Raw genomic sequence first — 26,544 nt, forward strand, 5'->3', positions numbered from 1 at the left:
GACCGGCGTTAGAGCACCAGCCCAAAGAGCCGAAGGAAGTATTGCAAACAAGAGCCATAATGTGAGAGATAAAATGAGGCGAAATGGGATCTCTATGGTGAATTGTTGCGAAAGAAACGCGGTCCAGAAAGCCAAGGACATGGTTGACATTGACTTGGTGGATAGCATGACCCGGATGTTGAAGTTGAAGATTCTGCATATAGCCGATATAACTGCAAATCCCAGAATGTTGGCGATAATTTGAACGAGCAGCTGCATTGTTGCTCTGTTTGCCGCGACCAGCTTGGCCACATCTTCGGTCAACGTCCAAAGACTTCTGTCAGCTACCAAAAGAGCAATGCTGAGGGAAACGCGTGGGATAAGTGCCAAGAAAGGCGGGATTGTGCAGAATCTCGTGGCCGTAGTGAGTCAATGAATAGTACAGGCCGTGATATAATGTGGATCTAATATTCTGAAGTGCGGTTTCTGCTGTTGAAAGAAAGACCCAGCTTTCCGAGACGCGGCAGACCGCAGTGGTCTTAATACCATGGCACAGGTGCACAAGAAGTACCTTTTTTGTAATGTCACACGAGTCCATCGCATACACACAGCCCCAGTCCCCGTAATCTGGGGGCTAGGCATGCTGGAAAGCCTGGCCAAATTTTGGAATGCATGCTGTGTAACCACCAACTTCTGCTGCGCCTAATTGACTTTGCTTTGACTGGATATGCATGGACGTGGGTGAAATTGGTTGTGATGGCATCTCAGGTGCTCGCGAGCGAGGGCGAGTCTTGTTGTGGTAGCCCAGCTACAACATCAAACGGTCTCATCTACCAACACAGGTGTCCAGTCCGAAGCATCCAAGCAAGGCTTACTTATGATCTAGGATATTTGGAGATGTGTGGGCCCCGAGGGTTTAAAATTGTGCAGGTGTGAGCGAGCTAGTAAATACGCCGAGTGTGACTCGTGGTAGTGTTCGAAAACTCATTTCGTCGTCGTCAATCACTCAGATACATGGTCTTGTACGATGTGATGCTATCATAATGCTGTCCCGGGACGAGCTATGTCTTTTTGGCGCGTGGCATGTCACGAGTACCTAGGTATTAATCTAGATCTGTCCGCGATGGTGGAGAATCAGGATTTATCATTTCTTTTCGATCTTCAGAATGCCGACCCTGGCGCCGTGGCTTTTCTATTCTGCAGGTCCTCGTCGCTGAACTTGGGGGAGTACGTAATGTTGACACTGGTCTCTCTCATGATTCCGTTTTTCATCCATTGCCCCTCCCCGCCTGTTTCTGATTCTTGTTCGTGGCCAGGAAACATATCCATGAAATCCATCGTCGTCACCATTCTCCTCTCAGACGAGTCGTCCTCTCCGTCCTCCGCAAGCGCAGACGTCATCGTTGTCCTGCCGCGTCGGAGGCTCTTGGAAGTTTTCCCGACCGGGCTCTGGAGCTCGATTTCTGGGTCATACCTCCCGTTATCATCTTTTCGTCTTAGGGAAGTCCTCCTTGAAATTTTGGTGGCGGAGGCAGAGGCGGTAGCAGAATAATTTGCGGCGCCGCCTCGGTACATGACGTCCGGAGGATTGTCTTCGTAGTACTCGTAGTATCGATTCGTAGAGTCGCGGCCAAAGAAGCTGGGGAAGAAGTGCAGAATCATTGGTTTGAGGAAAGGACCGCATGCTGATGCAATGGCCAAGTTCACCTCGATACTCGAAGCGGTTCCTCCAACGCCGTATGTCGCGTCCGGATTTGGCTCTCCGTAGTAAGCCTCGATGAGGTAGTACATGCGATAGACACTGATGCCGGTCACGCTTTGGAGGTCGAACAGCGTTAGCAGTGGCTGTGGCAATTTCAAGTGATTGAATAGTGGGGATGGATGCTCACAATAACCCCATAGACAGTAGAAAAATGACTGCCAATTTCTTCCTTAGTCTCATTTTCAGGTTCCAAGTCAGCCAGATTGGGATGACCATGACCAAAATGTCTGTCAGAATAGTCGCCGCCGCAGTGCCGATGAAGAAATCGCCGATTTGGATACATGTTCCCGCCGTGTTTGCATAGAATGTCTTTTTGATGGGTATGCACTGCAGCAAATCGATCAGAAAAATTGAGACCATCATCAAAGTATTCAGAACTATGATGGCAATAATGAACAATCGCAAGTTGTCGATACTGCCGCCGACACGGAGGAAGAACAGAAGCATTCCGTTCTTGACCAGAGCCAGGATGGGATTGTAAAGGAGCTGAGTAGCATAGTTGTATTTGGCGCCAAGGACGGGGTCCATTTGATCTAGTGGAATATCCTTTGCATGGTATCCAAGGAAGTTGATCTTGATACCTGGGAGACGTCAGTTATGGTTATTCGCTAAGAGTTTGGTAGTCATTGGGTTAATTGTTACCCATTACTGTGGTATAGGCCTGGGCTATAGAGAGTATCATGGGCAACACGATGAGACCATCATCCCAACCCAAATTTCTGGTGATAAAGTATCGACTGTATAAGCGGAGCAGGACAAAGACAAATGCAACACATGGTGCTGCAATGGAGATTCCTATTGCCAGTGGCTGGAGCCCCGTGTCAGCCGCCATGTCGATATCCACGGGACTCGAAAAGATCCGCGGCTGGGTTAGGTGAAAGGCAAAAGAGCCGCAGTGCCATTGAAAAGACAGACGTGACAATGGGTGTGACCTCAGAACCACAGAGCCTCGAAAAAAAAAAAAAAAAAAAAAAAGGAATTGGGACGGCATTGCTGTATATTGAACTGGCCACACGAGCGCAGCCACCGATCGCATCCCGGGCCGTGGAGACAGGGCTGCGTCGGAAACTTCCAAACCCCTGGCCTGATTCCAGGCTGGACCCAAAAATACTTGAGGGATCATCCACCTAGATCTGCCCGCTGCGGCTATCTAGTATCTAGTAAACCTGCCCCCGGCGCATGCCACGACTCAGTCCTGCACCTGCATATATAAGGGGCTCAAGCCAGAGTCGGCGCCACATCGGGTCGTTTGATGTTGAATGTACGGGCTGACACATGCCTGCAACATTTCCGGCTGATTTTTTGCAGCCGACCTAGGTACATGTGTACTTACGTATTGTAGACAGGCAGCTTGCTGGCATGTCTTGCCCACATCCGAAGTTGAGGGCGCTGAAAGCTCGAACGGCGGGCGGGCGTTCCAGCCGCCTGGGAGGACTGTGGGACGATTCGCGCCAGCCGCACGTCGGCGGCAGTTGATTATTTCCGATTTGGCTGTGAGGCGATCTATTGCCCACAGGCGAATTGCGATCTCGGCTCCAAACACGCGGGAATGTGCTGTGTTCTGGAAGATCGGCCCTCAGACGATCGTCTTGACGCGTGAGATGCCCACAGTGATCGTGAACATCTCTGGAGTTTGCAGGTCAGGAGAATCAGTAGATGGATGTGACATGTCGGAAAAGGGCGCCGGCGGGAGGACGATCCGTCAGTGCACATTTTGGCCCCGAGGTTGTAATGTTTACCCGGCGCGACCGCCAACGATCATCCCGGCTCTCCCAACTCGGCCCTTCGCAACCTCATCCGAAAACCCGCGTTCCTCAAAGTTACAAAACCTGCAGATACCCACTTCTGCACAGTCTCGCCTGACTTGCAAATTGCAGTGGAGAACACCATCACGGAGATGGGGTTTGGTGAATGGAGTCCGGAAGACTTCCTCAGGCCAATGACCGCAAGAGATGAGGCCTCTTCAAGATTGCCCCCGACGGTGAGGCGGGCGACACCGCGAATGGAGGCGACTCTTCTTCGAGGGGCATTCCTGGAAAGACCTGCTCTTCCTCGTGCTGCGTCTTCCAAAACTTCCGTCCCTGATTTCCGGGGCATCTCAGTGCTCGAGGCAGCCTCTCAAGCCCTCCCAAAGCCAGTCAAACGGTTTACCCGGCACAAGACACGCCTGTATGTTGTTCCAAGAGTCTCACTCGCGCAGTGGGCCAGAGCTGACACAATTGCAACCAGCGTCACATCAGTTGACGTGTGTGAAACGGCTTTGCATAATCGAACAGAACGGGCACATCCATCCTCTGGTTTTGTGACTGATCAAAGAGCCGCGGGATCGACATGGCGAAGCACTTGGGCTCTCTGGGCCTGCTTCTGGCATCTGCTGCCGGAGTTTCATCCCTGTCGCGATCTTCAGCCACAGCCCGCTCGATCAACACGAACAATCTATTCGCTGAAGAGACTACCCAGCTGACCGACGAGTCGCTGACTGAGCTGGGTTCTCTTCTATACGGACAGTCCATCGGTCTTGATCACGCGGCCTTTGACCAAATCTTTGGCTTCTCGAAGGACGCTTCGGTCACCAAGAGATCCGCGGCAGACTGCAAGACTTATGCGGGTGACTACTCATGGCCGGACGAACTCGTGTGGTTCGCTTTCGACTTCCTACTTGGCACTGCCCTGCTCGAGGTACCACCTATTGCCTCGCCATGCTACTCGAATTGGGACAACTACGATGAAGCACTGTGCGCGTCAATCTCGGATGGCTTCACCGACAGCCACCTCCACATGGACCACCCTTCCTCCGTCATGAGTCCTTTCTATCAAGGCGCGACCTGCATGCCCATCGAAGGTGCCCCGGGAAACTGTACGTTGGGAGGATTCCCTTACTATGTTGTCAACGCGACCAATGTTGCGCAGATCCAGCTCGCGATCAATCTAGCCCGGAACCTTGACCTTCGTCTCGTCATAAAGAACACCGGACATGACTTCGCAGGAAAGTCAACAGGCGCAGGCGCGCTCAGCATTTGGACGCACAATCTCAAGGGCCTCGAGTACCTGCCCGACTTTTCCAGCAGCAGCTACGTCGGGCCTGCTTTCAAAATGGGATCCGGCGTCCAGACCTTTGAACTGTACGCTGCGGCCAGGGAGAATGGTGTCACTGTCATAGGCGGCGAGGGCGAGACGGTGGGCGTTGCCGGGGGCTACATCCAAGGAGGCGGACACTCGCCGCTGGGCAGTGTCTACGGGCTGGGCTCCGACCAGGCCCTCGCCTTCCAAGTTGTCACCGCCGATGGACAATTCCTGACCGCATCAGACGAAGAAAACTCGGATCTGTTCTGGGCCCTCCGTGGCGGCGGTGGAGGCACCTTTGGCGTCGTGACGAGCGTCACCGTGAAGGCCTACCCGAAGATCGGCGTCACCATCTCCAACTTCACGCTGACGACGGGTGATGACCTTGACTCGGAGACCTACTGGCAGGCGATGCGGCTGTTCTGGAACCACTTTGTGGATCTTGCGGATGCTGGGGCCTACTCCTATTTCCGGATGTACGCGACCGGCCCGGACGCGTTTTACTTCGGAATGACCCCTTTCTTCACGCCAAACATGACCGTCGACGAGCACAATGCCTTGCTCCAGCCTTGGATCGACGAACTGTCTGCCCTCAACGTCTCGCTGACGTGGGTCTCCGAGCCGACCTATTATGACGATTTCTACGATGCCTGGGCACAGGCGTTCCCTCTTGAGACGGTTGGCCTTGATGCTGGCAGAATTGCTTCCAGGCTCTTCCCGCGCGAGAACTGGGAGAACACGACTCTGTTGAACGAGACTTGGGCCGCTGTCAAGAATACGACCGAGAACGGATTCTACTTCACCGGGTTCAACATGAAGAACGAGCTCTACCCCGAGAACACCGCAAGTTCGGCCAACCCGGCATGGCGGAACTCCGTCTTGCACGCGATTACGGCCGTGTCGTGGACGGATCCCACTTCCCCGGAGGACATCCTGGCGCTCTCAGATGGCATGACGTACGGGTGTCTGGACCAGTGGCGGGCTGTGACCCCCAACTCTGGATCATATCTCGGCGAGGTAAGTTATCTGAATGCCTCTTTGCCTTCTGTGCCGTATTTGCAGGAATTAAGTAGCTGACACACCACCTTCGCTGCGCAGGCCGACTCCGCCGAGCCGAACTGGCAAAAATCCTTCTGGGGGTCTAATTATGACCAGCTCTTGTCCATCAAGCAGAAATACGACCCCAACGACGTGTTCTACGCCCGGAATGCAGTCGGCAGCGAGAATTGGAAGGTCGAGACGGAGACTGGCTTGCCGACGCAAAATGGCAAGCTTTGCAGGATATGAGCTTCAAATTTCCTCTCATTGCCGAATTTCATGTAACTACTTTCATCAGCCGCGCGCACATCCGTGTAAAGCTTTACACGGGTGCGTCCCAACGCCGGCAATGTACATATTCAAAGACACGCTATTTGTCCCAGCTTTCCCGAAAGCCCCCGTCCGTTTCCAATCAAGGTATTCAAAACGCCGATGAAATTAAGAGAGGTTGAGACTCTTTTCGTTTTGATGGCCGCGGGGAGATAAGGCATCTAGGAAATGTGCTCTTGCTTTTGAGCGAAGTCTCGAGGTCAACTAGATCTGGGAAAAAGAAGCAATTTCTGGCTCCGTGGCTGCTCTGCCCATTCTCCCGTCCCCACCGTTGCAGGCGGCTCAGCTGCTGCCGCTACCTAAGTGGTATTCTAGACTGCGTGTACGCTCCCGATCTCATTGTGACTTAATGAGCTTCCTCAAATCAACATATACCACATGGGTCTCTGACCTTCGAATGTAGCCCCGATGGACTATCGCCGCCGAGCGCTCTTGCTTGCCGCCGACGAGCTGGGTGCTGCATTCGTAAAGAGGGTTGGTTTTGGTGGTGCCTGACGACTCGGCTCGGCCGCTGGCTGTTCCCTTCCCTTGCCCTTGTTTTTCTTTTCTTCCCTCGGCTTGCATGCGAAATATGCCAGCGCCTTTGTCTGCTTGTCACTGTACTTCTTTCCTGGTTGTGGAGGTCCGCGTTGTTTGCGGCGCTTGTGTTCGGGTCGGATGATCGTGTTCCACAGAAGGTGACCGTCCGCCAAGGTCTTGAATAACTCGTTGACTAATTTCTGACCCATATTGGAGGTCGCGAGTGCTTTTTTGTCCTGTTTGAGAGTTTCAAATTCCTGGCAGTTGTGAAAGTTGACCCGACGAAGGGACGAATGTTGAGGCTGTTGCAAAGAAGTACTAATAGAATATAAGCAATGAAGGCGCAAGTCTAACATATAAAGGCAAAGAAGATTTATGTCGAGCTATAGATGCACTAGAGAGATACAGTCCGGTACCAAAAGTTAATCGAGCCTTTACGGCCCAGTAGTCCGGGAGCCTTTCTTAGATCTCAGTTCAAATGACTACCACGCCTAGGTGCCACTTCAAACTTAGTATTGTTTTAGCAATGTAGGCGAAAACTCCTCAGGCCTAAGCGCGTATGTGACTCAAATCACACAATTCAGGAAGCACTAATAGCAAGGGCATGGAAACATCTCCCTTACGACACACGGCAGAATGTAGGTGAGATTAAAATTGACACATATCCCCTGTCCTCATCCTTTAAGCGTGCCCAGTGAATTTCGCTTGCCGATTCTAGTGATTTCCTACTGGGACCACGCCGACGTTTTCCTTTTGGGGCTCGCACGACGATGGAAGCTCGAAATGCGCAAAACCAAAAGCGCAGACAAAGTGGAAGTGAAACGGGAGAAGCAAGAAGTAGTAGGAAACAAACAGATAAAGTGGGAACCCAGCGTGCGCTGGGGGTAATTATCAATTTCTATCGGTTCATGGATGGCTGGCAGCTGTTGTAGTTTAAACTCTCTTCGCTTGCGAACTCACTTACGTATTGTTCGGCTTGAACCCAAGACTGAGTGGGAAATCGTCAGGTCTAAGTCGCTGTTACCCGTACCGTAGATATAGTGTCGTCTCTGGTGAATGCTAATAGAGACTTTTGATGCCCAATTTGTGTGTGAAATCACCAGACCCTCATGGCTTCCAAATCACATCATTTAGATCTGACCCGTCCAATAAAGCTTGTTCGCCAAACTTCTCTTTACTCTCCTCTTAGTGCCCTTCCTCAATTTCTCGATTGCCAATTGGCTGGCGTCAGCCCAGTCCTCCTCCGCAACGTCCGAAACGGTCGCAACGTCGAAACGGTGGCCGGCCCATTCGCCAATGCAGCCCAGGCCGTCCGTGCCCGAAGGAACTTTGGTCCGTTGTGTGAAGACGGCGACGACCTCGCCCAGACTGTACGCGTAGTCTGACTCGGCTATGGTATCGTGCCGGACGTATTTCCTGGCAGTGAGGTTCCGAAGGACTGGGGCGTACTTCTGGCCGCCGGCGCTGAGCTGTGGGGCCCTCGCGATGGCAGCGAGTCGGAAGAATAGCTGCAAGTCGTCAAGCGTGAGCTTTCCTGTGACGCGCTGCTCCAAAGCCCCGGCGCGGCGCAAATCAGGGCTAGGGAGGAGCCCGTGGGACGGCGGTGGTGTCTTGATGTGCTGGTTCATTGCGCACGTGATCCTGTGTCCAGTCATGTAGTAAAACGGATCGTTGATGTATTCCATCTTTTTCTTGTCAAATTCACCGAGCTCGTCACTCGTGCAGATGCCTCCAATGTCGAGGCCATCCGCAAACTCACCAACGAATATCAGGCGGTCGCCTGCCCAGGGCGCGGTGTCCCTGGCCAAGATACTTTGGACGGCCGGGCCAAGTAGTCGGAAGAAATAGGCACAGGTCAGTGAAAGATATATGACGCTTTCGGATGAGTCTCTGGAAAGATTGCAGACTATCATGTCGATGACTTCCTGAGGAAGTCTGAGAAGTGAAGACCTGGCGCTGTAGCACGGAACTGCGTCAGCAATCTTGTATGTTGACTTCACAAGACATCACCTACCTGTTCAATTTGAAAGCATAGAGATGATTCGTCGACGTTCTGAAAGGGCGCCATTTCGGATTCCGTATGAGCTCGACGAGTTGCTTCAACGACCCGCTCCTTAGTATTTCCAACAGTTCAATTGCATCATTGGTGAGGAGTTTCTCCCGTCTGTCGATATCAACAAGTTTCCAGTACTGGCCCATTTCAGGTGGATAATTCGCAAACGCATCAAGCGTTCGCGAGGTGGAGAGAGGTTGATGGGGAGAAAGAGACCACAGAAATATAGGTATCGGTGGAGTGGGCGGCTCTTGCTTGTCAGGCAGCTGTCCCCACATGAGCACCTTCACGTTGGTTACGCCACATTACGTGCAGTACTCTGCTGCCTGTAGGCTGGAGAAGCTCCGTAAATAGCGGGTGAAAAAAAGGAGTAAAGATTTGTAGTCTCTGATGGACAGTTGATGACCTAGGTCAGTACCGGCAAAGCAGCCTCTTGGTCAATCTTGCCCATGTAAGGCAGACAAGCCGAGTAAACATCCGAGTACCCAGGATACTTCACCAGCCTGCCAAAGACACCCTCATCGACCGTCCTCGCACTCTGGAGGGCACCCGCGATGAAGAAGTCGGTATAGCTTGGCCGCGCGCCCAACACAAACGGGCCATCGGCCGCGTTTGTCCGTATCAACTTGCCCACAGCGTCCATGGGCCCGTCCGCCTCCGCCCATGCCTGATCCTCGGAGGCAGGGTCGAGAAGGTCCTCAAGCTGTCGCCCCACCAGGTTGGCCTCGCGCGTGCGCCGGAAGTACTCTGCCGCGCGCGGGGCCAGGATCCTGATCTCGCGCGGCATCACCGACTTGGACATGATGGGGCCGATCACGGCGCGGGCGCGGGCCTCGATCTCCCGGCCCAGCTCGGACTCCAGTGGCACCGGAGGATCTGGGTACGTTGCCTCGAGGAAACGGGAGATGGGCGCTGAGTCCATGATGTGCTTGTCGGTCGGCACGTGGTGGATGGCTGGGACCGTGTATAAGCCCTTGGCGGCTTCGCCCGGGACCAGGCCACTGCTCACACGGTTGTCAGCAATCGCGACGAATGATCCAGGGGGCTCTCGAGTTTTGCAGTTAGACATTCATGGATGGAATTCGGAATGAGACGCCAAAGCAGAACGCGGCGTGGCTAAGCTCACAGTCCCTTGAGCGTGGGCTCGATGTCCGGGAACTCCAGAAAGATGGTCTTGTAAGGGACTTGCTTGTAGTTGAGCAGCAGGCGGATGCGCCAGACAGCGGGGGAGAAGCAAACATTCTTGATGTTAGCTAGGTCGTAGAGAACAATCTCCGGTTCGATATCGGATGCCATGGCGCTGTTCAAACTGGTCGATCTTGGGTTCTGCTCGCTGGGAATGGGCAAGTGCAATGTCACTGACGAAACTTTGGGATACGCAGGACAAAATCGACCCCGCTTGGCGTCAGCCTCAACAGTCCAGTCTCAACACGTTGTCGGTCCGTAAGCAAACAGCGGCAGAAAGTTAAAGTGCACCATAAAGGTCACTCCACTCAAATAGTCAACCTCGCCCCTGCCTTACATAATAAAGGACTGGAAGTCACACAGGCTGAGTACATAATTTTGCCTTAGGAACCTCTGAAGAAACTATTAGTTGACTAATTGCAATTGAAGTGGTGAGTTTTGTATCTTTTCACCTGAATGCCTCACTTCAATCGCACATGAAAGTGATGAGAGGCACGGCTTCTTGAGAAGAAAGCTTATATTGGCATAAAAAGATGTAGCTATCAGCTCTGTATGGATTAAAAACAAGAACAATCTGCTTCGGAAACACGGGTCGTTCATAAACACTGTCCATAGTATGCATTAGCCATTGAGCATGTGCTCCCCGCTGGACAAGCAGTTGGTCCAGTCCAGCCGCTCCCAGCGCATTGCCCATACTTGGTCTGTGTCGAACCCCCAGCCGCAGTGGTTGTCGTAGCGTGTGAGGTCGTCGTAAGGGTAGTCGCCGTCGTGACAGATTTGGATGAGGAAGACGAAGAAGTTGAAGCACCTTGTGTGGACTTGGAACTGGAGCTTGTGCTGCTGCCCTTCTGGGTTGAGGCGGTCGATGACGAAGAAGAAGGCGCGGTCCCTTGAACGCACTGCCAATAATCTGAATGCAGAGTTAGAGTGCACAGGTTGACACAATACGTAAATAAAATCTCACTTACAATCCGTCACATAGCTGCAGTAGTATCCGGATGGGCACTATATTGGTCAGCGTAATTCTCAGGCCTGGTATATCTGAGATTTCAGAAATCTCCTGACGCATCTCGCACAATGGCAGACTTCATAGGTGCTGTGGAATACACTAAGGACGGCGAGAATATTTATTCGAAAGTACTTACCAGCATAGCCACATCCCAAGTCAGACTATCACACTGCGCGTAAGCAGCAGCAGTCGCCGTAGGGCTCGGAGCCGTCCAAGTAGCAGGCGACGGCATGACATATTTCGGGAAGCTGGCGTCATCGTCCCTGACACAGCCAGTGACGCCGGTGAGCTCGGCGGGACACGAGATCTGCGTGAAGGTGTGCGTCGGGTTGTCCGAGTTCCTGAACCAGTCGAACCTCCAGTCGCAGCCGGCCTGGAGCTTGGCCGGCAGGGCCGAGCACTCGGACCGGTTCGAGATGCCGCCGTACTGGGCGCCCCAGGAGCTGCCGAACTCGGTGGTGCACCCGTCGAATATGCCGGTGCCGCCGCCCGGGATCTGCAGGTCGAACTGGTTCCCGCTGAGGTCTCCGCCTGTGTTGACGGACTGGACCAGCATCACCTTGCCCTTGGCCTTGCCGGACGTGAAGGTCAGGGCGTAGCAGGCACAGCACCAGCTGGCTTCTGTGCCACCGCTAATGGCAGTTGCTGCAAAGCCATAGGAGACAAGGCTGTTGGCTGCCCACGGGGCTTGATTGGTACATGTGAAAGCAGTCCCACCGCTCTGACAGCCCGAGACTGCCTCGTGGTTGGAGAGTGGGTTATCCTTGATGTCGCAAGTATACGTAGGGTTGGTGACATTGGCCTTGCCAGGCCAAGCACAAGAGGGCTTGCAACAATCCCAGTATCTGCAACGGTTCTTAGCATTATGAGAAGAAGAAAAGAAAAAAGAGAAAAGAAAAGAAAAGAAAAACAAGAACACAACAAAAAAAGGTTCTTTGACAGGGAATACTTACCTTGTAGACGAACCTGTTCCAGAAGCTGCATGCGCGATTCCAGCCAGAATGGCCGTCAGACTCAGGATGCAGGGGCGACTCATCTTGACGACTTGCGGCTTGGGAGCCTAGGGACCCCTAAGTACACAATGGCATCGGCCATGGCGGCAGATTTTATGTTCCACAAACATGTTTACCACTTGGAGGATCACGAACCACATGACCGAGAATCCACGCGGCGCAAAAATGCGGCACCAGGTGCTCGCACCACCTTTCAGGTCGAAAGCGGTAATGGCGGGAGCAAGCCTCCGCTAAGGTTGCCAGCGGGAATGACAAGCCGCCACGCGCCAGAAGAACTGGCCATAAAATCTTGGAAATGGGTTGTATTACGGGAGGAGGTGACAAATCCTAAAACCGCTCCGATTATATCGGCCCTTTGGTCCGGAGGTTGTGCCTGAGGGTGGCCGCTTAGTTGCTGTGAACAATTGCCTCTCTGGGTATACCTATGTAGCTTTTAGACATCACTTTTGGGTTCTTTTCCTCAGTTGATTAATGCAAATTTAAATCTTCGTGACTTTTGATTTTCCCAAACTTGTACGTAAATAAGAAAATTCCCCCGGCCAAAACGGCCCCAAGGGTCTGTCCAAAGGTGCTTGTCGTCGTTAGCATGATTCTGGAGCTGTCCACGCTCAACCAAGAATCAGCTTCGAGACAGCTCGCGTGACGATCGCTTTTTTTCCTCGGTGCAGCGATGATGCTCGCCCGATTTTCCCCAACATCGCATTACAATACATCAAGCACTCGCCAATTTTTATCCCACCAACGGTCTATGAACAGCATTGACTCGTGATAGTCATTTCCTTGTCTGCCCGAGTTCCGATGACCGGTCTATACCTTGACCTTCTTGGCGGTGCTGCCGTTGGTCTCCTCGGCACTGATCTCATCCGATGCTCTCTTTTCGGGCTGACCGGCAATCTCCCTCTCGGCCTTCTTGAACTTGGCATGCTCCTCAGAGGTCAAGTCGGGGAGTAGGGGCTTCTCCTCATCCGCCGTGAGGTTCAAGTGGAAGGTTCGGATGACAGAGTCGGCATCGTCGATGGCCAGCGGCCTCACGTCGGCCATGGCCTTGACCTTCTGCGTGCACAGCTTGACCTGGTCATCGGTCATGGACAGGCCGAGCTGCTCAATACGGCTCTTGATGGCGTTCCAGCCTGTCAACCTCGAGGCGAAGTGGACTGAACCGAAAATCGCTCATTAGTATGCACCCCTTGTTGACAAGTTGTGTAGGTAGACGTACCGTAGCGAGAAAGACCGAAATCTTCAGGCTTCAGAATCTCGTATGTCTCGGGGTTGTTCAGGATGGCCTTGGCGTGGATACCGGCCTTGTGAGTGAAAGCGCACTGCCCATAGCGTTAGTCGACAAGACGAAGGCATAGGGAAGAAGTGAGTTGAGTCATACGAATCCGGTGATTGGGTTGTTGAATGGCACATTGATTTGTACTGTTGTCGTTAGCTGTTCTGCATCAGATTGACTGATCGGGCAAGGTTGACATACCGGAGTCGGCCACAAGGTTTTCGAGGTCCTTGAGCTTGCCGAGGTTGTACCTATTGCTGGTTAGAAAACACATAAGGAGGTAAGATACTTCTACAGCATAACCTACTTGCTGGTCACGTATTCGCGGTCGGCGACAATCATTCTCTTTTATCAAGTCAGCATTGTGGTTCCAAACTTTGTCACATTGTCTAAGACGTACCGCCATAAGGCCACCAAGAGTGGTGATGCCATTGCGCTCACCAATACCTAAAGAATTAAAGTCAATACTGGTGCTCCGGAGACGACTGTGATGCGTGCTACGACTTGGCTAACGTGATAGTCGAGCGCATCAGACGCGAACATACCAAGGACCGAGGTGTCAACTATGAATGCCAGTTAGTATGGTTTCCTTAGACATTTATTCTCAGGAAGACCTACCGTGTGTGGCACCAGCTTCGAGAGCGCAGTATGCATTTGCGATCGCACAGCCAGTGTCATCGTGCTGTGTGTATGAGTCAGCAAAGTGTCCAGAAGCGCAATTAACGTTTCCCATGAGAAACGACCTGGGTGGAAGCCAGGATAGAACCCAGACCACAAACGATGTGTGCTTAACGATATCCAGGCTGGGTCCGGGATATAAAGACGGCTACTTACGAAATGAGTCTCAATATCACACTTGACAACACCGCGCAGAGCTAGAGGTATTTGATTAGCCAGAGTTCTCATAAGCTTCAATCACAATACCACCGCAGTCATACTGCTTCAAGGGGGGCGGCACAGTCATAGTGGGAGAGAAAGCCATCCCCGTGATTTGCCATCTTCTCGCTGACCTCGAGCAGATGCCAAAAACCCAAGGATTGACTCCAAGCGCCGGACATGTGAAGCAAAGCGTGTGGAATTGCAGCAACTTTCCGCAGTGTTGGGATTCCGAGTCAATAACGACGTGTTTGCCAAGCCCAAACGGCAGAGTCCCAAAGGAAGAGAGTAGACATGGAGACAGAAGGGAAACCCAAGACTTACTCCTCACCAAGTCGTAGACTTGTCTTGGGGAAGCGCAACCACTTTGGAAAGATCAGCAAGGCGTTTAAAGCAAAGTAGGACTGAGGAAGCTAACTCACACTGTGTCTGCAATTCCAACACGATGCACGCCAACCTTGTCGACGGCACTGTAGACAGAGAGCAGATCGACGAGGTCGGAACGGAAAGAGTCCTCGCTGGAAAATCTGACTTCGAGACCCTTGGACTTGACGAACTCGATGACTTCAATGGCAGTCTGTTTGTTCGTCAGTATCACGTCCGATATCGGCCTAGTGTTTGTGAAACCCTTTGGCGCCAACGCTACCAGGAGCAACGCAACTCACGTTGATGATGTAGGTCATATCCTTGCCATGCGAATGCTCACGGAGGTATGAGGATGTGCCAATGACGACATCGAGGCCATCAACACCAGTCTCTACAGCCAGGCGGGCATCGTCCATGTGGCAGCGGACGTGTGTCAGGATCTTGGCCTTGAGACCGAGCTTGCAGATGGTCTCGCAATCCCTTCTTGATTGTTCAGAGGCGGCGGGCGAAGTAAGCTCGATGTAGTCGACGCCGAACTCGTCGAGAGCCCTAGCAATCTTGATCTTGGTCTCGGTGTCGAAGAAGGCGTTTGCGAACTGCTCGCCCTCACGGAGGGTGGACTCAACTGTGGGTAGGGCATCAGTGTCAGTGAGATGTTTTCCTGCCACTGGTAAGGGCTGCTGGGGGAGGGGAGGACCCCATGCTGGTTGGGATGTGACTCACTGATCTTGAACCTGGAGACATTGCTCAGGAAGTCACCAACGGGCACGTAGGGTGCGCTACGGGTGGCCTTGGTCTATCGAGGCGACAGTTAGAGCACTGGGTAGAAGAAGAGAGGCTTGAGCCTGCGCATTATGGTTGGAAGCATAGAACTTACGGGGATGCCTGTGAAGCCAGGGTGGGCTAGGAGACACAAGGCAGGTCAGTAACGGGCTCTGCAGTAAATAAGACCGGCACAACAGGCCCAATGGGAGAGGCAAGGACTTGACAAACATTTGTCGGTGCCATTGGTGCCATTGGCGCCATTGGAATGGCTGGCGGCAGCCGGGGCGGCGTCTGGAGTAGGGCACATTGTTGCAGCAGACTAGAATGAGGGTATCGAGGGTCTGTCGATCGGTGTTTGTTTGGATGATGCTGAGGAAAAGATTCGACTGGAGCAGCAGATCGGAGGTGCATGTAATTATGTACTTCCCCAGGTCTTTCTTCTGAGTCACCCAAACAGGTCAAAGGCAATGACGAAAAAAAGTTCAATTTAGGGGAAAAGCAGGCATGCTAGTACACCATGGTGGGGCGCCCCGCGAAATCAACTGTGAGGGAATGCACCTCCGGGAGCTGCATCCAAATTCTTGACAGGGGTCTTGCACCACCCCTGCCAGGCCTGGTGTGCCTTGGTACCCGTGCTCAAGGTGGCAATGCGGAAGTGCGCTTGGCCAAGTCCAGACTAGCGTGGTTGCCGGTGAAGGCAGGCACGGTAGGACAGCTCCAGACTTGACCTCCAGCAAAACTTCACAAAGGCGACGTGCCTTGGACCGCGAATCCACCGCCTGCCCATCTCGACTCCCATCAACCCCTCAGCTTCCACCAACCCCGTCGCGACAGGGCTACCTCTGATCATCCATCATCGTGCACCTTTCTCGAATACGATAGGGCACTTTTCTGGTGTTCCATTTGATGAGGTGAAGCTCTGCGCCTCTTGGGAGTTGATGCGCCCGAGCTGTCTGGTGGTGGGCAGCCATTTCTAAGCACAAGCACGACCGACCACTTCGCCGTCTCTCACCCCACCCACCTCGACCTCGTCGTCAAAGACTTCTGACCCAGACAAACATTCGACCAACACCTTTCCCCTGCCCGAATTTGTCAACCAACCGTTTCCCACGCCCTCAACATGGCAGACTACGGCGAGGATGTGTGGGAGAATGACCCCGACGACATGGAGGAGGAAATGGAGGATGAGTCCATCACAGCCGAGGACTGTTGGACCGTCATCTCGTCCTTCTTCGCCAAGAAGGGCCTCGTGTCGCAGCAAATCGATTCATTCGACGAGTTTGTCACCACCACCGTCCAAAGTCTGATGGACGAATACTCCACCGTCAGCCTCGACCAGAAGCTCCCACCCTCCGACGACCCCGAGCCTGCACGCATGCGTCGATACGAGATCAAGTTTGGCCACGTTCTCGTCACCCGTCCCAACGTCACCGAAGGTGATGGCGCCGTCAAGAACCTTCTTCCTTACGAATGCCGCGATCGAAACCTTACCTACTCTTGCCCCATTTACGTTCGCATAACAAAGGAAGTGAAGATCGCGAGAGAAAAGGAAGTGGCTTATGAGGACATGGACCCCGACCAGCGCCAACACTACGAGGAGACTCAGGAACGCCCCACGACCATAGTATGGGAGATGGAGGAGTCCGAGAAGGCAGGGGACAAGAAGAAGACAGGGCCTGAGCATCTGCGTGACATGGTGTACATTGGAAAGATGCCCATCATGGTCAAGTCGCAGATTTGCCACTTGCGAAACGAGGACGATGCCGGCTTGTTCTTGTTGAACGAATGCCCTTACGATCAGGGCGGGTACTTCATCATCAACGGCAGTGAAAAGGTTCTCATCGCACAGGAGCGATCAGCAGCAAATATCGTGCAGGTTTTCAAGAAGGCTCAGCCTAGTCCAGATCTGTACCACGCCGAGATTCGAAGTGCGCTTGAGAAGGGCTCGCGTCTCATCAGCTCCCTGACCTTGAAGCTCAAGGCCAAGGGTGAGACAGGACGAGGCGGCTTCGGCCAGACCATCTCCACGACTTTGCCGTACATTAAAGCCGACATTCCAATTGCCATCGTGTTCCGAGCGCTCGGCATGGTCAGCGACGAAGACATTCTCAACGCTGTCTGCTACGACCACAACGACACGCAGATGCTGGAGATGCTGCGACCTTGTATCGAGGAAGCCTTTGCTGTGCAGGATCGAGACGTCGCCTTGGATTATATCGGTAGGCGCGGTAACAATGGCCACCAGGTCGCCAAGTACATCCGCATCAAGAACGCCAAGGATGTATTACAGAAGGAGATGTTGCCCCACATTGCCCAGACTGAAGGCTGCGAGACAAGAAAGGCGTTCTTCCTTGGCTATATGACACACAAGTTGCTGCAGTGTGCTCTTGGTCGGCGTGATACCGACGATCGTGACCACTTCGGCAAGAAGCGGCTGGACCTTGCTGGTCCACTCCTGGCGAAGCTTTTCCGAAATATCGTCAAGAAGCTCACCGGCGACCTCATGGCTTATATGAAGCGATGCATCCAAGAGGAGAAGGGGTTCGATCTTACCCTGGGAATCCGTCATGGAACTTTGACCAATGGCCTCAAGTACTCTTTGGCAACTGGAAACTGGGGCGATCAGAAGAAGGCTATGAGCTCTACTGCTGGTGTCTCCCAAGTGCTGAATCGCTACACCTTCTCCTCCACGCTTTCTCATTTGCGGCGCACGAACACGCCCATCGGCCGTGACGGCAAGTTGGCCAAGCCGCGTCAACTGCACAACACTCACTGGGGTTTGGTCTGCCCAGCAGAAACTCCTGAGGGTCAGGCTTGTGGTCTTGTCAAGAACTTGTCTCTGATGTGCTACGTGAGTGTTGGAACACCAGCAGACCCCATCAGGGATTTCATGATCCAGCGGAACATGGAAGTCCTGGAAGAGTACGACCCTGCATCGAATCCATACGCAACCAAGATCTTTATCAACGGCACATGGGTTGGTGTCCATCAGGATCCAAAGCACCTCGTCGGCCTTGTCCAGGACCTACGACGCAAGAGTATCATTTCCCACGAGGTTTCCCTTGTCCGAGACATTCGTGATCGCGAGTTCAAGATCTTTTCTGACGCTGGCCGCGTGATGCGACCGTTATACGTAGTGGAACAAGAAGATAATCCTGAAACCGGCGCGGCGAAGGGTACCCTGGTCCTCAACAAGGAACACATCCGACGTCTCGAGGCTGACCAGAATCTGAACCCGGCGGATGAGGATTACTTTGGCTGGGACAGTCTGCAGCACGGTGGTGTCATCGAGTATCTGGATGCCGAAGAAGAGGAGACGGCGATGATCTGCATGAGTCCTGAGGATCTTGATGAATACCGGGAGGCCAAGAAGAGGCCAAAGCAGACTGAAGAAGAACACCACCAGGAGAAACTGGACCGCCTGAACGATGAAAACACGGATCTGAACGCCCGGGTCAAGACAAAGATTAACACTGACATCAACATGTACACCCATTGTGAGATTCATCCCAGCATGCTTCTGGGGATTTGTGCCAGCATCATCCCCTTCCCTGACCACAACCAAGTAAGTCTCTGCCCCTATATTTGAGTCTGTTTGCTGCTAACGTATTCTGTAGTCCCCACGAAACACGTATCAGTCGGCTATGGGTAAACAAGCCATGGGCTTCTTCCTTACCAACTATTCCCGGCGCATGGACACGATGGCAAACATCCTGTACTACCCTCAGAAACCTTTGGCGACAACGCGCTCCATGGAGTTCCTGAAGTTCCGAGAGCTGCCCGCCGGTCAGAACGCGATCGTAGCCATTGCTTGCTACTCTGGTTACAACCAGGAAGATTCCGTCATCATGAACCAGAGCAGCATCGATCGGGGCCTGTTTCGGAGTCTCTTCTTCCGTTCTTATACCGACTCGGAGAAGCGAGTGGGCATCAACGTCGTCGAGTCTTTCGAGAAGCCGTTCCGCTCCGACACGCTCCGATTGAAGCACGGCACATACGACAAGCTTGACGATGATGGAATCATCGCACCCGGTGTTCGAGTCTCCGGTGAAGATATCATCATTGGAAAGACATCTCCTATCAACCCTGACAACCAGGAACTGGGACAACGCACTGCGCAGCATGTCAAGCGAGACGCCTCGACCCCACTTCGAAGCACGGAGAGCGGCATCATTGACTCCGTCATCGTCACGACGAACCAGGATGGTCTACGCTACGTCAAGGTTCGGGTTCGTACCACCAAGATTCCTCAGATTGGTGACAAGTTTGCTTCTCGTCACGGTCAGAAGGGCACTATTGGTGTTACTTACCGTCAGGAAGACATGCCATTCAGTCGCGAAGGTGTTGTACCTGACATCATCATCAACCCCCACGCCATTCCGTCGCGTATGACGATAGCCCATTTGGTCGAGTGTCTCTTGTCCAAGGTGTCCACATTGAAGGGAATGGAGGGTGATGCAACTCCTTTCACCGACGTCACCGTCGACTCTGTCTCTGATCTGCTCCATGCGCATGGATACCAATCGCGTGGCTTCGAAATCCTCTACCACGGGCACACAGGGCGAAAACTCAAAGCCCAGGTCTTCTTCGGCCCAACGTACTATCAGCGTCTTCGACACATGGTGGACGACAAGATCCACGCTCGTGCCCGCGGGCCGGTGCAAATCATGACGCGGCAGCCCGTGGAGGGTCGTGCTCGAGATGGTGGCCTGCGTTTCGGAGAAATGGAGCGTGATTGCATGATTGCCCATGGTGCCGCTGCTTTCCTAAAGGAGCGTTTGTTTGAGGTGTCAGATGCGTTCAGAGTCCATATCTGTGAGATTTGTGGACTCATGACGCCTATTGCGTAAGTTCACGTCCCCCTTGCCGCGTAGCTGCGAGAGGATAAAGCTAACATGTACGTAGAAACCTTACCAAGCAGTCCTTCGAGTGCAGGCCCTGCAAGAACAAGACGAAGATCGCGCAGGTGCACATTCCCTACGCTGCCAAGCTGCTTTTCCAGGAGCTGGCAGCCATGAACATTGCTTCGCGCATGTTCACCGACCGATCGGGTGTGTCGATCAGGTAAACGCTGCCACGATTCCTGGTGGGTTACCGGTTTGGGCTGCCCGTCCGCCAGAGCTGGACCACCACCGCTGAGCTTTCAAGCGACAAGTTCATGCTTCTGCTCTTTTCACATCAGATTGTCACAAGGTTTCCGTATACGGGGTGGTTGAATTGCATGGACAACGGCGTTAAGGCTTTCGGTGGGAGCTACCATTATAATCGAGGTAGGGTTCACTTCGTCTTGATTGGTTGCGTCGTTGGACGTCGTGCACAGCGAGACAGGAGACTTGAAGGAGGCAACGGCTAGTAGGTAGCAAGGCCGCCTTGGAATAGAAGCCGTCAGAGACCATAGGTGGAGGAGACAGAACTGTCTCCCGAGCGTGGAGAGGGTGACGCCCAAGGCTCTGTCCCTGGTGGTTGTGGAAGGGCAATTCGTAAATGACAAAAAATGATACCAAATGGCATGGGATGCTAGATCAAATACGAGAGCGCAGACAAAGCAGGCTATGAGGGAAGAGGCTCTTGTGCATTGCCTTCAATGTAAAATATATACAACGTATCGTGGACTTCGGCCTTCGCATGACGTGCCCTAGCCATCAAATTCACCCTGAACTGACGGATTAACGATGGGCAGTACTTCGCAGCGTCCCTCTTGGGTCCATCGGGCTTCTTCTTAACGACGACGCACTGAGTGGAGTTCTTGCATATTCTCGGACACGCATCCTCTTGGTCCGACTTCGCGCTCGCCCAAGCAGGTAGGACTATTAAAGACCCAGCAGCCCATGCAGCGGGTGCTTGACCTGGCGGTTCTCTGGGAACCTCATCCTATCTTGACGGGGTATATTGGGCGGTGGATCTTCCTCGCACGGCGGCGGTCGCATTGAATCGGGAGGCACACGCAGCTGGCGGCGTGCTGCCACTGCCACTGCTACTGCTACCTCTTCACGCCGTCTTTCTGTTGGGCTGCCTCGATGGAGCTCCGGACCGTCTGCTCCTGCCTGTACTCGGCCTCCAGCTGCCTCTGCAGGTCGAAGTCGAGCTGCCTCTCGCGCTTGATGCGCTGCTGCTCCATGTCGCGAACGACGCCTTGGTGCATTGCCTGGGAAGCCGGGTGGCATTTGTCAACGGGTCGGACGACTTGAAGAGAGCAATCGGTAATGCAATAGTATGATCGTCAGGTGGGAAGGAAGGAGCGGAAAGGACGTACGGATTTCTCGGCCTGCTGCTGGAAGTGGACGAATATGATGGTCGACACGGCAAAGAGGGACGTCCCGGCGAGGGCGAATTTCGAGCCGCGGGAGGCCATTGTGGCTGGGCAGGTCGATCTTGAGGAAAGAAAAGAGAGACTATATTTCGCGAGACTATAATATCATCCTGAATGATTGATAATTGGGAACCTCTGGAGCCTGTTCGACAGTGTCTTGAGGTCTTGCTGGTAGACTGATTTTCGTATACAGCACAGCAGTAAAATCGCACTCCGTCATCAAGCTGCGCCGGCAGGCAAAGTTGCCGGGCCACTGCTCAGCAAACCCCGGCAGGGAGCTACTCGCTGGAGAGCTGTCTGTCCCACAGCCCATCATCGCTTGGCAGTGGCTCCTCGACTCCCAAGTCGTAATCGCCGCAATCCGCTCGACATCCAGCTCTCTGGCATTTGGCACCATCTCTCCCCACGACGGCCTGGCGATAGACTTTCTTTTCTGCATATCAGACACCCACATCCTTCTCGTCTTCCAGTAACCTCGAACCGTCTTTCAATCTTTCACCATGGTGCGACAGCTACCGCCTGATCTTGGATAAGTACGTTGGAAGGCACGGATGCTAACAATAGTAACATGACAGTCCGCCCAGAACTCCGCGGGTATCCAGACCCTTCTCGAGGTACGACGGCCAGCACCAGACTGAGCGATTGCACGTTTGGCTTACAGCAACTACAGGCCGAGAAAGATGCCTCCAAGATCGTCCAGAGGTGTACGAAAGCCCCAAGAGCAACCCAATCGAGAGCACCCACAGCAACGAGCTGAGCTGACCGAGACCTGTTGACGCACAGCCCGAGAGTACAGGACAAAGCGTGTCAAGGAGGCTCGTGATGAGGCCAAGAAGGAGATAGACCAGTACCGGGCGTCCAAGGAGGAGGAGTACAAGAAGTTCGAGGCCGAGGTACGGACGCAACCCCGAAGGACGCGGAGCGGTGCCCTCTATATATGTCTACACGCGGCGAAGCATTACTGACGGCCCTTGCGAACCGTTTTAGCACTCCCAAGGAAACAAGAAGGCCGAGGAGGAGGCCAACAAGGAGGCCGAGGCCAAGATCAAGGAGATCCAGGCGGCTGGCAAGAAGAGCCAGGACAAGGTGGTCAAGGACCTGCTGAGCGCCGTGTTTGACGTTAAGCCCGTACCGCCTACCCAGGGATAAATATGCCTGCTGGTACTGGATAAGTGACGTGCGGCGGGTGGTGATACGGGGGTGAAGAGCCGGCATATCTACGGAGTGTCCGTACATGACGGACGCCAGAATCGGAATTACGCATTGTACGAAGAAAAGAGAGGACACAAGACACTGGTTTCTGTCGGCTGCGTACGTGCGCCTGACTGTGATGCATTACTCGAGCAATCTGTGGTATCATGAATTTACAAAAACTCCATCAACGTCGCCAGCATCTCCGAGGTGTCCTTGCCGCTCTGCGATGTCTTGTCGCCAATGGCATCCTGCCGCTCCTGCAGCGAGGCTTTGACCACCTCAAAGGTTTCGTCCCGATCCGCGAGCAACGCCCTGATCTTTTCCCTTGCGCCGTCATCCTCGGCAATGAGCCACGCCAGCACGAGGTCGATGCTCTGCAAAAGGAAGAGACCCTCTTCGAGCCGCCGGAAGAAGCGCTCCTCCTCCTGGTCCTCATCCGTCAACCCGAGGGCACTACGCTTCTGCTCCTTTCGCATCGTCTCGTCGACCAGGCGCAGCCGCGCGGAGACGTCCCTCCGCACCTTGACGAGCCTCTCTGTCTTCTCAAAGTCTTTCTCGACGAACTTGACCAGCAGCCGTATGCGCTCGGAGGAGTTGGCAGGGAGGAGCCGCAGCATCCACGAGAAGATCCCCACGAGGTGCTCTACCATCACGTGCTTGGTGTCGTGGCTCTTCTTCATAAACGTGGTGAACAGGGTCTTGAGCCCGCCGGCCTCGACCAGCTTCTGGCACACCTCGGTGGCTGAGGACCCACCTGCCGCGTGATCGAGCACCCTCAGCGCGTCGAGCTTGCTCTTCTTCCCCTCCTTGAGCATGATCAGGCACAGCTCGACGCCCTCGGCCTCGACGAACTTGGTCTTGCCCTCCGGCTCGTCGACGATACATATCAAGGCCTCGAACAGGTTCTCCATGTACTCTTCCTCCTGGCCCTTCTCCGGGTCTAGCTTGCGGTATGCAGCCAACAGCTGCAGCATCACATCTACTGCGTCCTTTCCTGCCAGCCTCTGCCGGTTCACCGACGAGGTTTGTACCAGGATCGCCAATATCTCCGCCGAGTATTGCTTGTTCTGCGTAGTCGCCTTCTCCTTCTTCTGTATCCTCGCCAGTAGCCACTTAAGGAGCCCGTCGTCCTTACCGATCTTCTCCGCCGTAGCCACCTTGGAGGACAGGTTCTCCACCACGCTGAGGGCGTGGTACACACCACTGCGGTCCGCGTCGTCGTCCGAGTCCTCGTTCAGCCGCTTTAGGTTGCTCACTAGCAGCCCGACTAGGTCCGCCTCGAGCAGCGCGTCGACGAGGGCGTCCCATTGCTCCTCCTCGGCGGCGACGTCCTCGTCCGTCAGCTCGCCGATGATCTCGATGGCCCCGATGGCGATGTCCGTGTTCTCGTGCGCCAGCAGCCCCACCAGGCTGCCCACGGTGCCCAGCCTCGCGAGGTCCGGGTACAGCTCCGGGTGCTCGCCCAGGATGCTCAGCGCCTTTATGTCGGCGTCGAGGTCCGCCTCGCTCTGGATGAACTTGGCCGGGTCGTCCTCGTATTTCGCGCGCTGCGTCGCGTTCTTGTTGATGCGCTGCTCGAACTTGAGCGCCGTCTTCTTGAGCCACGACGCGTCGATCTTCTCCTCGGGGAGGTCGTCGTCGCCCGTCTCGTTGATGTAGTCTAGCGCCCGCGACTCCTGCGCCGTCACGCCCCCGCCGAAGAATCGCCCTTCCTCGTCGTCGCCATCTTCCTCACCCTCGTCGGGGGGCATCGCCGGGCCGTAGTCGCCGTCGTCATCCTCGCCGTCTGGTGGGGGCAGGGCTGGGCCTGCCTCGGCGTCGTCGTCTGCTTCGTCTTCTACCTGCGCGTGGCGGCCGGTCGTGGAGAGCTTGGCCGATTTGTAGACTTGATCTGTAGGGTAACAAAGGCAGGTTTTCAGCGTGCCGTGCTTGATGTAGTAGGTTACTTGATGAGAGACGGTGTGGGCACTTACTAGGGTCACGGAGCGGTTCTGCCTTTCGTTTGCTGGGCAGCCCCTGTAAACAAGTTAGAAAAGCTTCCACAGAACGAGGACATTGCGGCTTAGAAGCTTACCTTGAACAGCTCGTCGATACTAGTCATAGTGGAATGATCTGGGGTGTTTGATTCGGCGTCCTGGAGCTGTCGAGTGACTGTTCAAGGAAGGGTTGTTTGGATTAGAGCTCCAACTTTTTGCATATGCGACTCGAAGCTGGTCAGGGACGGTGCAACCGGCCGGCCGCTGACACTGTCCGGCCCCGAATTGGCGCGGTCACTCGGCCCGACCCGACATCAATCGGTCACTCTTTCCGTCGACAAACTGCCCTGTGTGACACGACTCCCTCTGCTGTACTGCAAAGAAAACAGAGTCACCCATCCCCGCTTTAGTGCTCTCAGCTATTTATATTGTAACCACGCAGCCGATAATCGTTTCAGGGTTTTATTTCATTCCTAAACCGAGACCTGAGTCAAAGTACCAACTCGCACCGAAAATGCCTCCTACTATTATCCTCATAAGGCACGCCCAAGCCTTGCACAATGTTGCCAATAAGTAACCCTCCGCCTCCTCACTTAGAGCAGAACCCCAGCTAACAGCCCCCCACAAGACTACGAAATCCCTGACCCTGAGCTCTCAGAGCTCGGACGGCAGCAATGCCAACAGCTGAGCCAGAACCTCCGCGAGAAACTGCCCAAGGACCTCGACGTCGGCCTCATCCTGTGCAGCCCCATGCGGCGCACCTGCGAGACCACGATGCTGGCCCTCGGCGACTGGGCGGCGGAGAAGGGCATCCCCATCCAGGCCCACGCGGGCTGGCAGGAGAACTCGGCCAAGCCGTGCGATACCGGCTCGCCCATCGCCGCAGTCGCCGCCGAGTTCCCCAAGATCGACTTCAGCCACGTCGACCCCGTCTACCCCGACAAGACCTCGCCGGCCGGCGAGAAGTACGCGTACGTCAAGGAGCACCTGCTCGCCCGCGCCCAGTCCAGCCTGCGCCACCTGTACGGCCGCCCCGAGAAGGCCATCATCGTGGTCTCCCACTCTGGCTTTATGCGGCAGGTTCTCACGGGCGACTGGTTCTTCAACGCAGATTACCGTATCTACGACTTTGCCGAGAAGGAGGACGGCGTGGACAAGCTATCCCTGAAGCAGTGGGACCTCACGAAGAGCGGTCATGGCGGCATGGGCTGGAGCTGGGATGAAGTCGTGGAGATTGGCGTTGGGCTCCCGGAGCACGCGCTGCCTCCTACCGAAGAGGAGCCGTTGCCCGCTGGTGTCAGGCCCAACTGAGTATGATAGAGGGCTCATCCTTTGCGTGGCCTACCAGGTCAGTCATCACAGCTGACTTTCCCGATTGAGACACTTGAACTTCAAGACTAGATGTTAGAGAGCGTTAGAATGAGCCAATGATTTTCATCCTCCTAAAGCATTCATTTCCAGTCTTTTCGCATGCACTATACCAATTACTTCAAGCCTGTTGGCCTGTATCTGAGTGAATTCCCCATGAGGATTGTAGCCATGTGTGACTGTAGTGTTTCTTTTCCCATTCTTAGATCGAATCGTGAGGCTTTGAGAAGCCTCGGTATGCAGGGTAATTCTCTTCCATCACGTCTAACCACATTCTGGGGACCCCACCATCTACATCAAGGGATTACATCCGTACTGTCTCAACCTTGCGCTCTTCCACCGTCACAGTACCGGTCTCTATGGCTACCCCTGAGGCATCATGTGTTGCCATCAGAGGGGTTCCGCCCAATTCCTGTGCAGAGAAAAGGCTGGTGAGTAAATCATGGTTGAACTTGAGATTGAAAT

The 26,544-nt window shown here is 54.1% G+C and overlaps 11 protein-coding genes across 11 annotated transcripts; 4 read left to right on the forward strand and 7 right to left on the reverse strand.

Moving 5' to 3' along the window:
- Positions 1-1,140: 1,140 nt before the first annotated feature.
- INS49_012135 (uncharacterized protein) lies at positions 1,141-3,102 on the reverse strand (the record flags this gene model as incomplete). Its single annotated transcript, XM_043172840.1, has 3 exons — positions 1,141-1,795; positions 1,869-2,322; positions 3,075-3,102. The coding sequence occupies 3 exons, from the start codon at positions 3,100-3,102 to the stop codon at positions 1,141-1,143; spliced, it is 1,137 nt and encodes a 378-aa protein (XP_043022137.1).
- Positions 3,103-4,072: 970 nt separating this feature from the next.
- Positions 4,073-6,091, forward strand: INS49_012136 (uncharacterized protein; the record flags this gene model as incomplete). The annotated part of the gene is made up of 2 exons (XM_043172841.1): positions 4,073-5,821; positions 5,903-6,091. The coding sequence occupies 2 exons, from the start codon at positions 4,073-4,075 to the stop codon at positions 6,089-6,091; spliced, it is 1,938 nt and encodes a 645-aa protein (XP_043022138.1).
- A 1,730-nt stretch (positions 6,092-7,821) lies between these two features.
- Positions 7,822-8,890, reverse strand: INS49_012137 (uncharacterized protein; the record flags this gene model as incomplete). The annotated part of the gene is made up of 2 exons (XM_043172842.1): positions 7,822-8,647; positions 8,706-8,890. 2 exons carry the CDS (start codon positions 8,888-8,890, stop codon positions 7,822-7,824), a joined length of 1,011 nt encoding a protein of 336 aa, XP_043022139.1.
- A 260-nt stretch (positions 8,891-9,150) lies between these two features.
- Positions 9,151-10,040, reverse strand: INS49_012138 (uncharacterized protein; the record flags this gene model as incomplete). The annotated part of the gene is made up of 2 exons (XM_043172843.1): positions 9,151-9,748; positions 9,871-10,040. The coding sequence occupies 2 exons, from the start codon at positions 10,038-10,040 to the stop codon at positions 9,151-9,153; spliced, it is 768 nt and encodes a 255-aa protein (XP_043022140.1).
- A 510-nt stretch (positions 10,041-10,550) lies between these two features.
- On the reverse strand, positions 10,551-11,974 carry INS49_012139 (uncharacterized protein; the record flags this gene model as incomplete). Its single annotated transcript, XM_043172844.1, has 4 exons — positions 10,551-10,828; positions 10,898-10,934; positions 11,075-11,783; positions 11,892-11,974. 4 exons carry the CDS (start codon positions 11,972-11,974, stop codon positions 10,551-10,553), a joined length of 1,107 nt encoding a protein of 368 aa, XP_043022141.1.
- A 784-nt stretch (positions 11,975-12,758) lies between these two features.
- On the reverse strand, positions 12,759-15,538 carry INS49_012140 (uncharacterized protein; the record flags this gene model as incomplete). Its single annotated transcript, XM_043172845.1, has 15 exons — positions 12,759-13,105; positions 13,168-13,270; positions 13,330-13,370; positions 13,426-13,475; positions 13,532-13,569; positions 13,625-13,671; positions 13,770-13,787; positions 13,843-13,906; positions 14,059-14,099; positions 14,425-14,465; positions 14,523-14,677; positions 14,766-15,091; positions 15,190-15,262; positions 15,344-15,369; positions 15,460-15,538. The coding sequence occupies 15 exons, from the start codon at positions 15,536-15,538 to the stop codon at positions 12,759-12,761; spliced, it is 1,449 nt and encodes a 482-aa protein (XP_043022142.1).
- Positions 15,539-16,351: 813 nt separating this feature from the next.
- Positions 16,352-20,299, forward strand: INS49_012141 (DNA-directed RNA polymerase II subunit RPB2; the record flags this gene model as incomplete). Its single annotated transcript, XM_043172846.1, has 4 exons — positions 16,352-18,717; positions 18,769-18,796; positions 18,849-20,077; positions 20,137-20,299. 4 exons carry the CDS (start codon positions 16,352-16,354, stop codon positions 20,297-20,299), a joined length of 3,786 nt encoding a protein of 1,261 aa, XP_043022143.1.
- Positions 20,300-21,211: 912 nt separating this feature from the next.
- Positions 21,212-21,583, reverse strand: INS49_012142 (uncharacterized protein; the record flags this gene model as incomplete). Its single annotated transcript, XM_043172847.1, has 2 exons — positions 21,212-21,376; positions 21,485-21,583. 2 exons carry the CDS (start codon positions 21,581-21,583, stop codon positions 21,212-21,214), a joined length of 264 nt encoding a protein of 87 aa, XP_043022144.1.
- Positions 21,584-22,041: 458 nt separating this feature from the next.
- On the forward strand, positions 22,042-22,690 carry INS49_012143 (uncharacterized protein; the record flags this gene model as incomplete). The annotated part of the gene is made up of 5 exons (XM_043172848.1): positions 22,042-22,044; positions 22,117-22,155; positions 22,212-22,245; positions 22,325-22,434; positions 22,547-22,690. The coding sequence occupies 5 exons, from the start codon at positions 22,042-22,044 to the stop codon at positions 22,688-22,690; spliced, it is 330 nt and encodes a 109-aa protein (XP_043022145.1).
- A 215-nt stretch (positions 22,691-22,905) lies between these two features.
- Positions 22,906-24,836, reverse strand: INS49_012144 (uncharacterized protein; the record flags this gene model as incomplete). The annotated part of the gene is made up of 3 exons (XM_043172849.1): positions 22,906-24,626; positions 24,709-24,751; positions 24,810-24,836. The coding sequence occupies 3 exons, from the start codon at positions 24,834-24,836 to the stop codon at positions 22,906-22,908; spliced, it is 1,791 nt and encodes a 596-aa protein (XP_043022146.1).
- A 435-nt stretch (positions 24,837-25,271) lies between these two features.
- INS49_012145 (uncharacterized protein) lies at positions 25,272-26,022 on the forward strand (the record flags this gene model as incomplete). Its single annotated transcript, XM_043172850.1, has 2 exons — positions 25,272-25,284; positions 25,340-26,022. 2 exons carry the CDS (start codon positions 25,272-25,274, stop codon positions 26,020-26,022), a joined length of 696 nt encoding a protein of 231 aa, XP_043022147.1.
- Positions 26,023-26,544: the final 522 nt, after the last annotated feature.

Source organism: Diaporthe citri (assembly GCF_014595645.1).
Source record: "Diaporthe citri strain NFHF-8-4 chromosome Unknown scaffold_6, whole genome shotgun sequence".
NCBI classification, from domain to species: domain Eukaryota; kingdom Fungi; phylum Ascomycota; class Sordariomycetes; order Diaporthales; family Diaporthaceae; genus Diaporthe; species Diaporthe citri.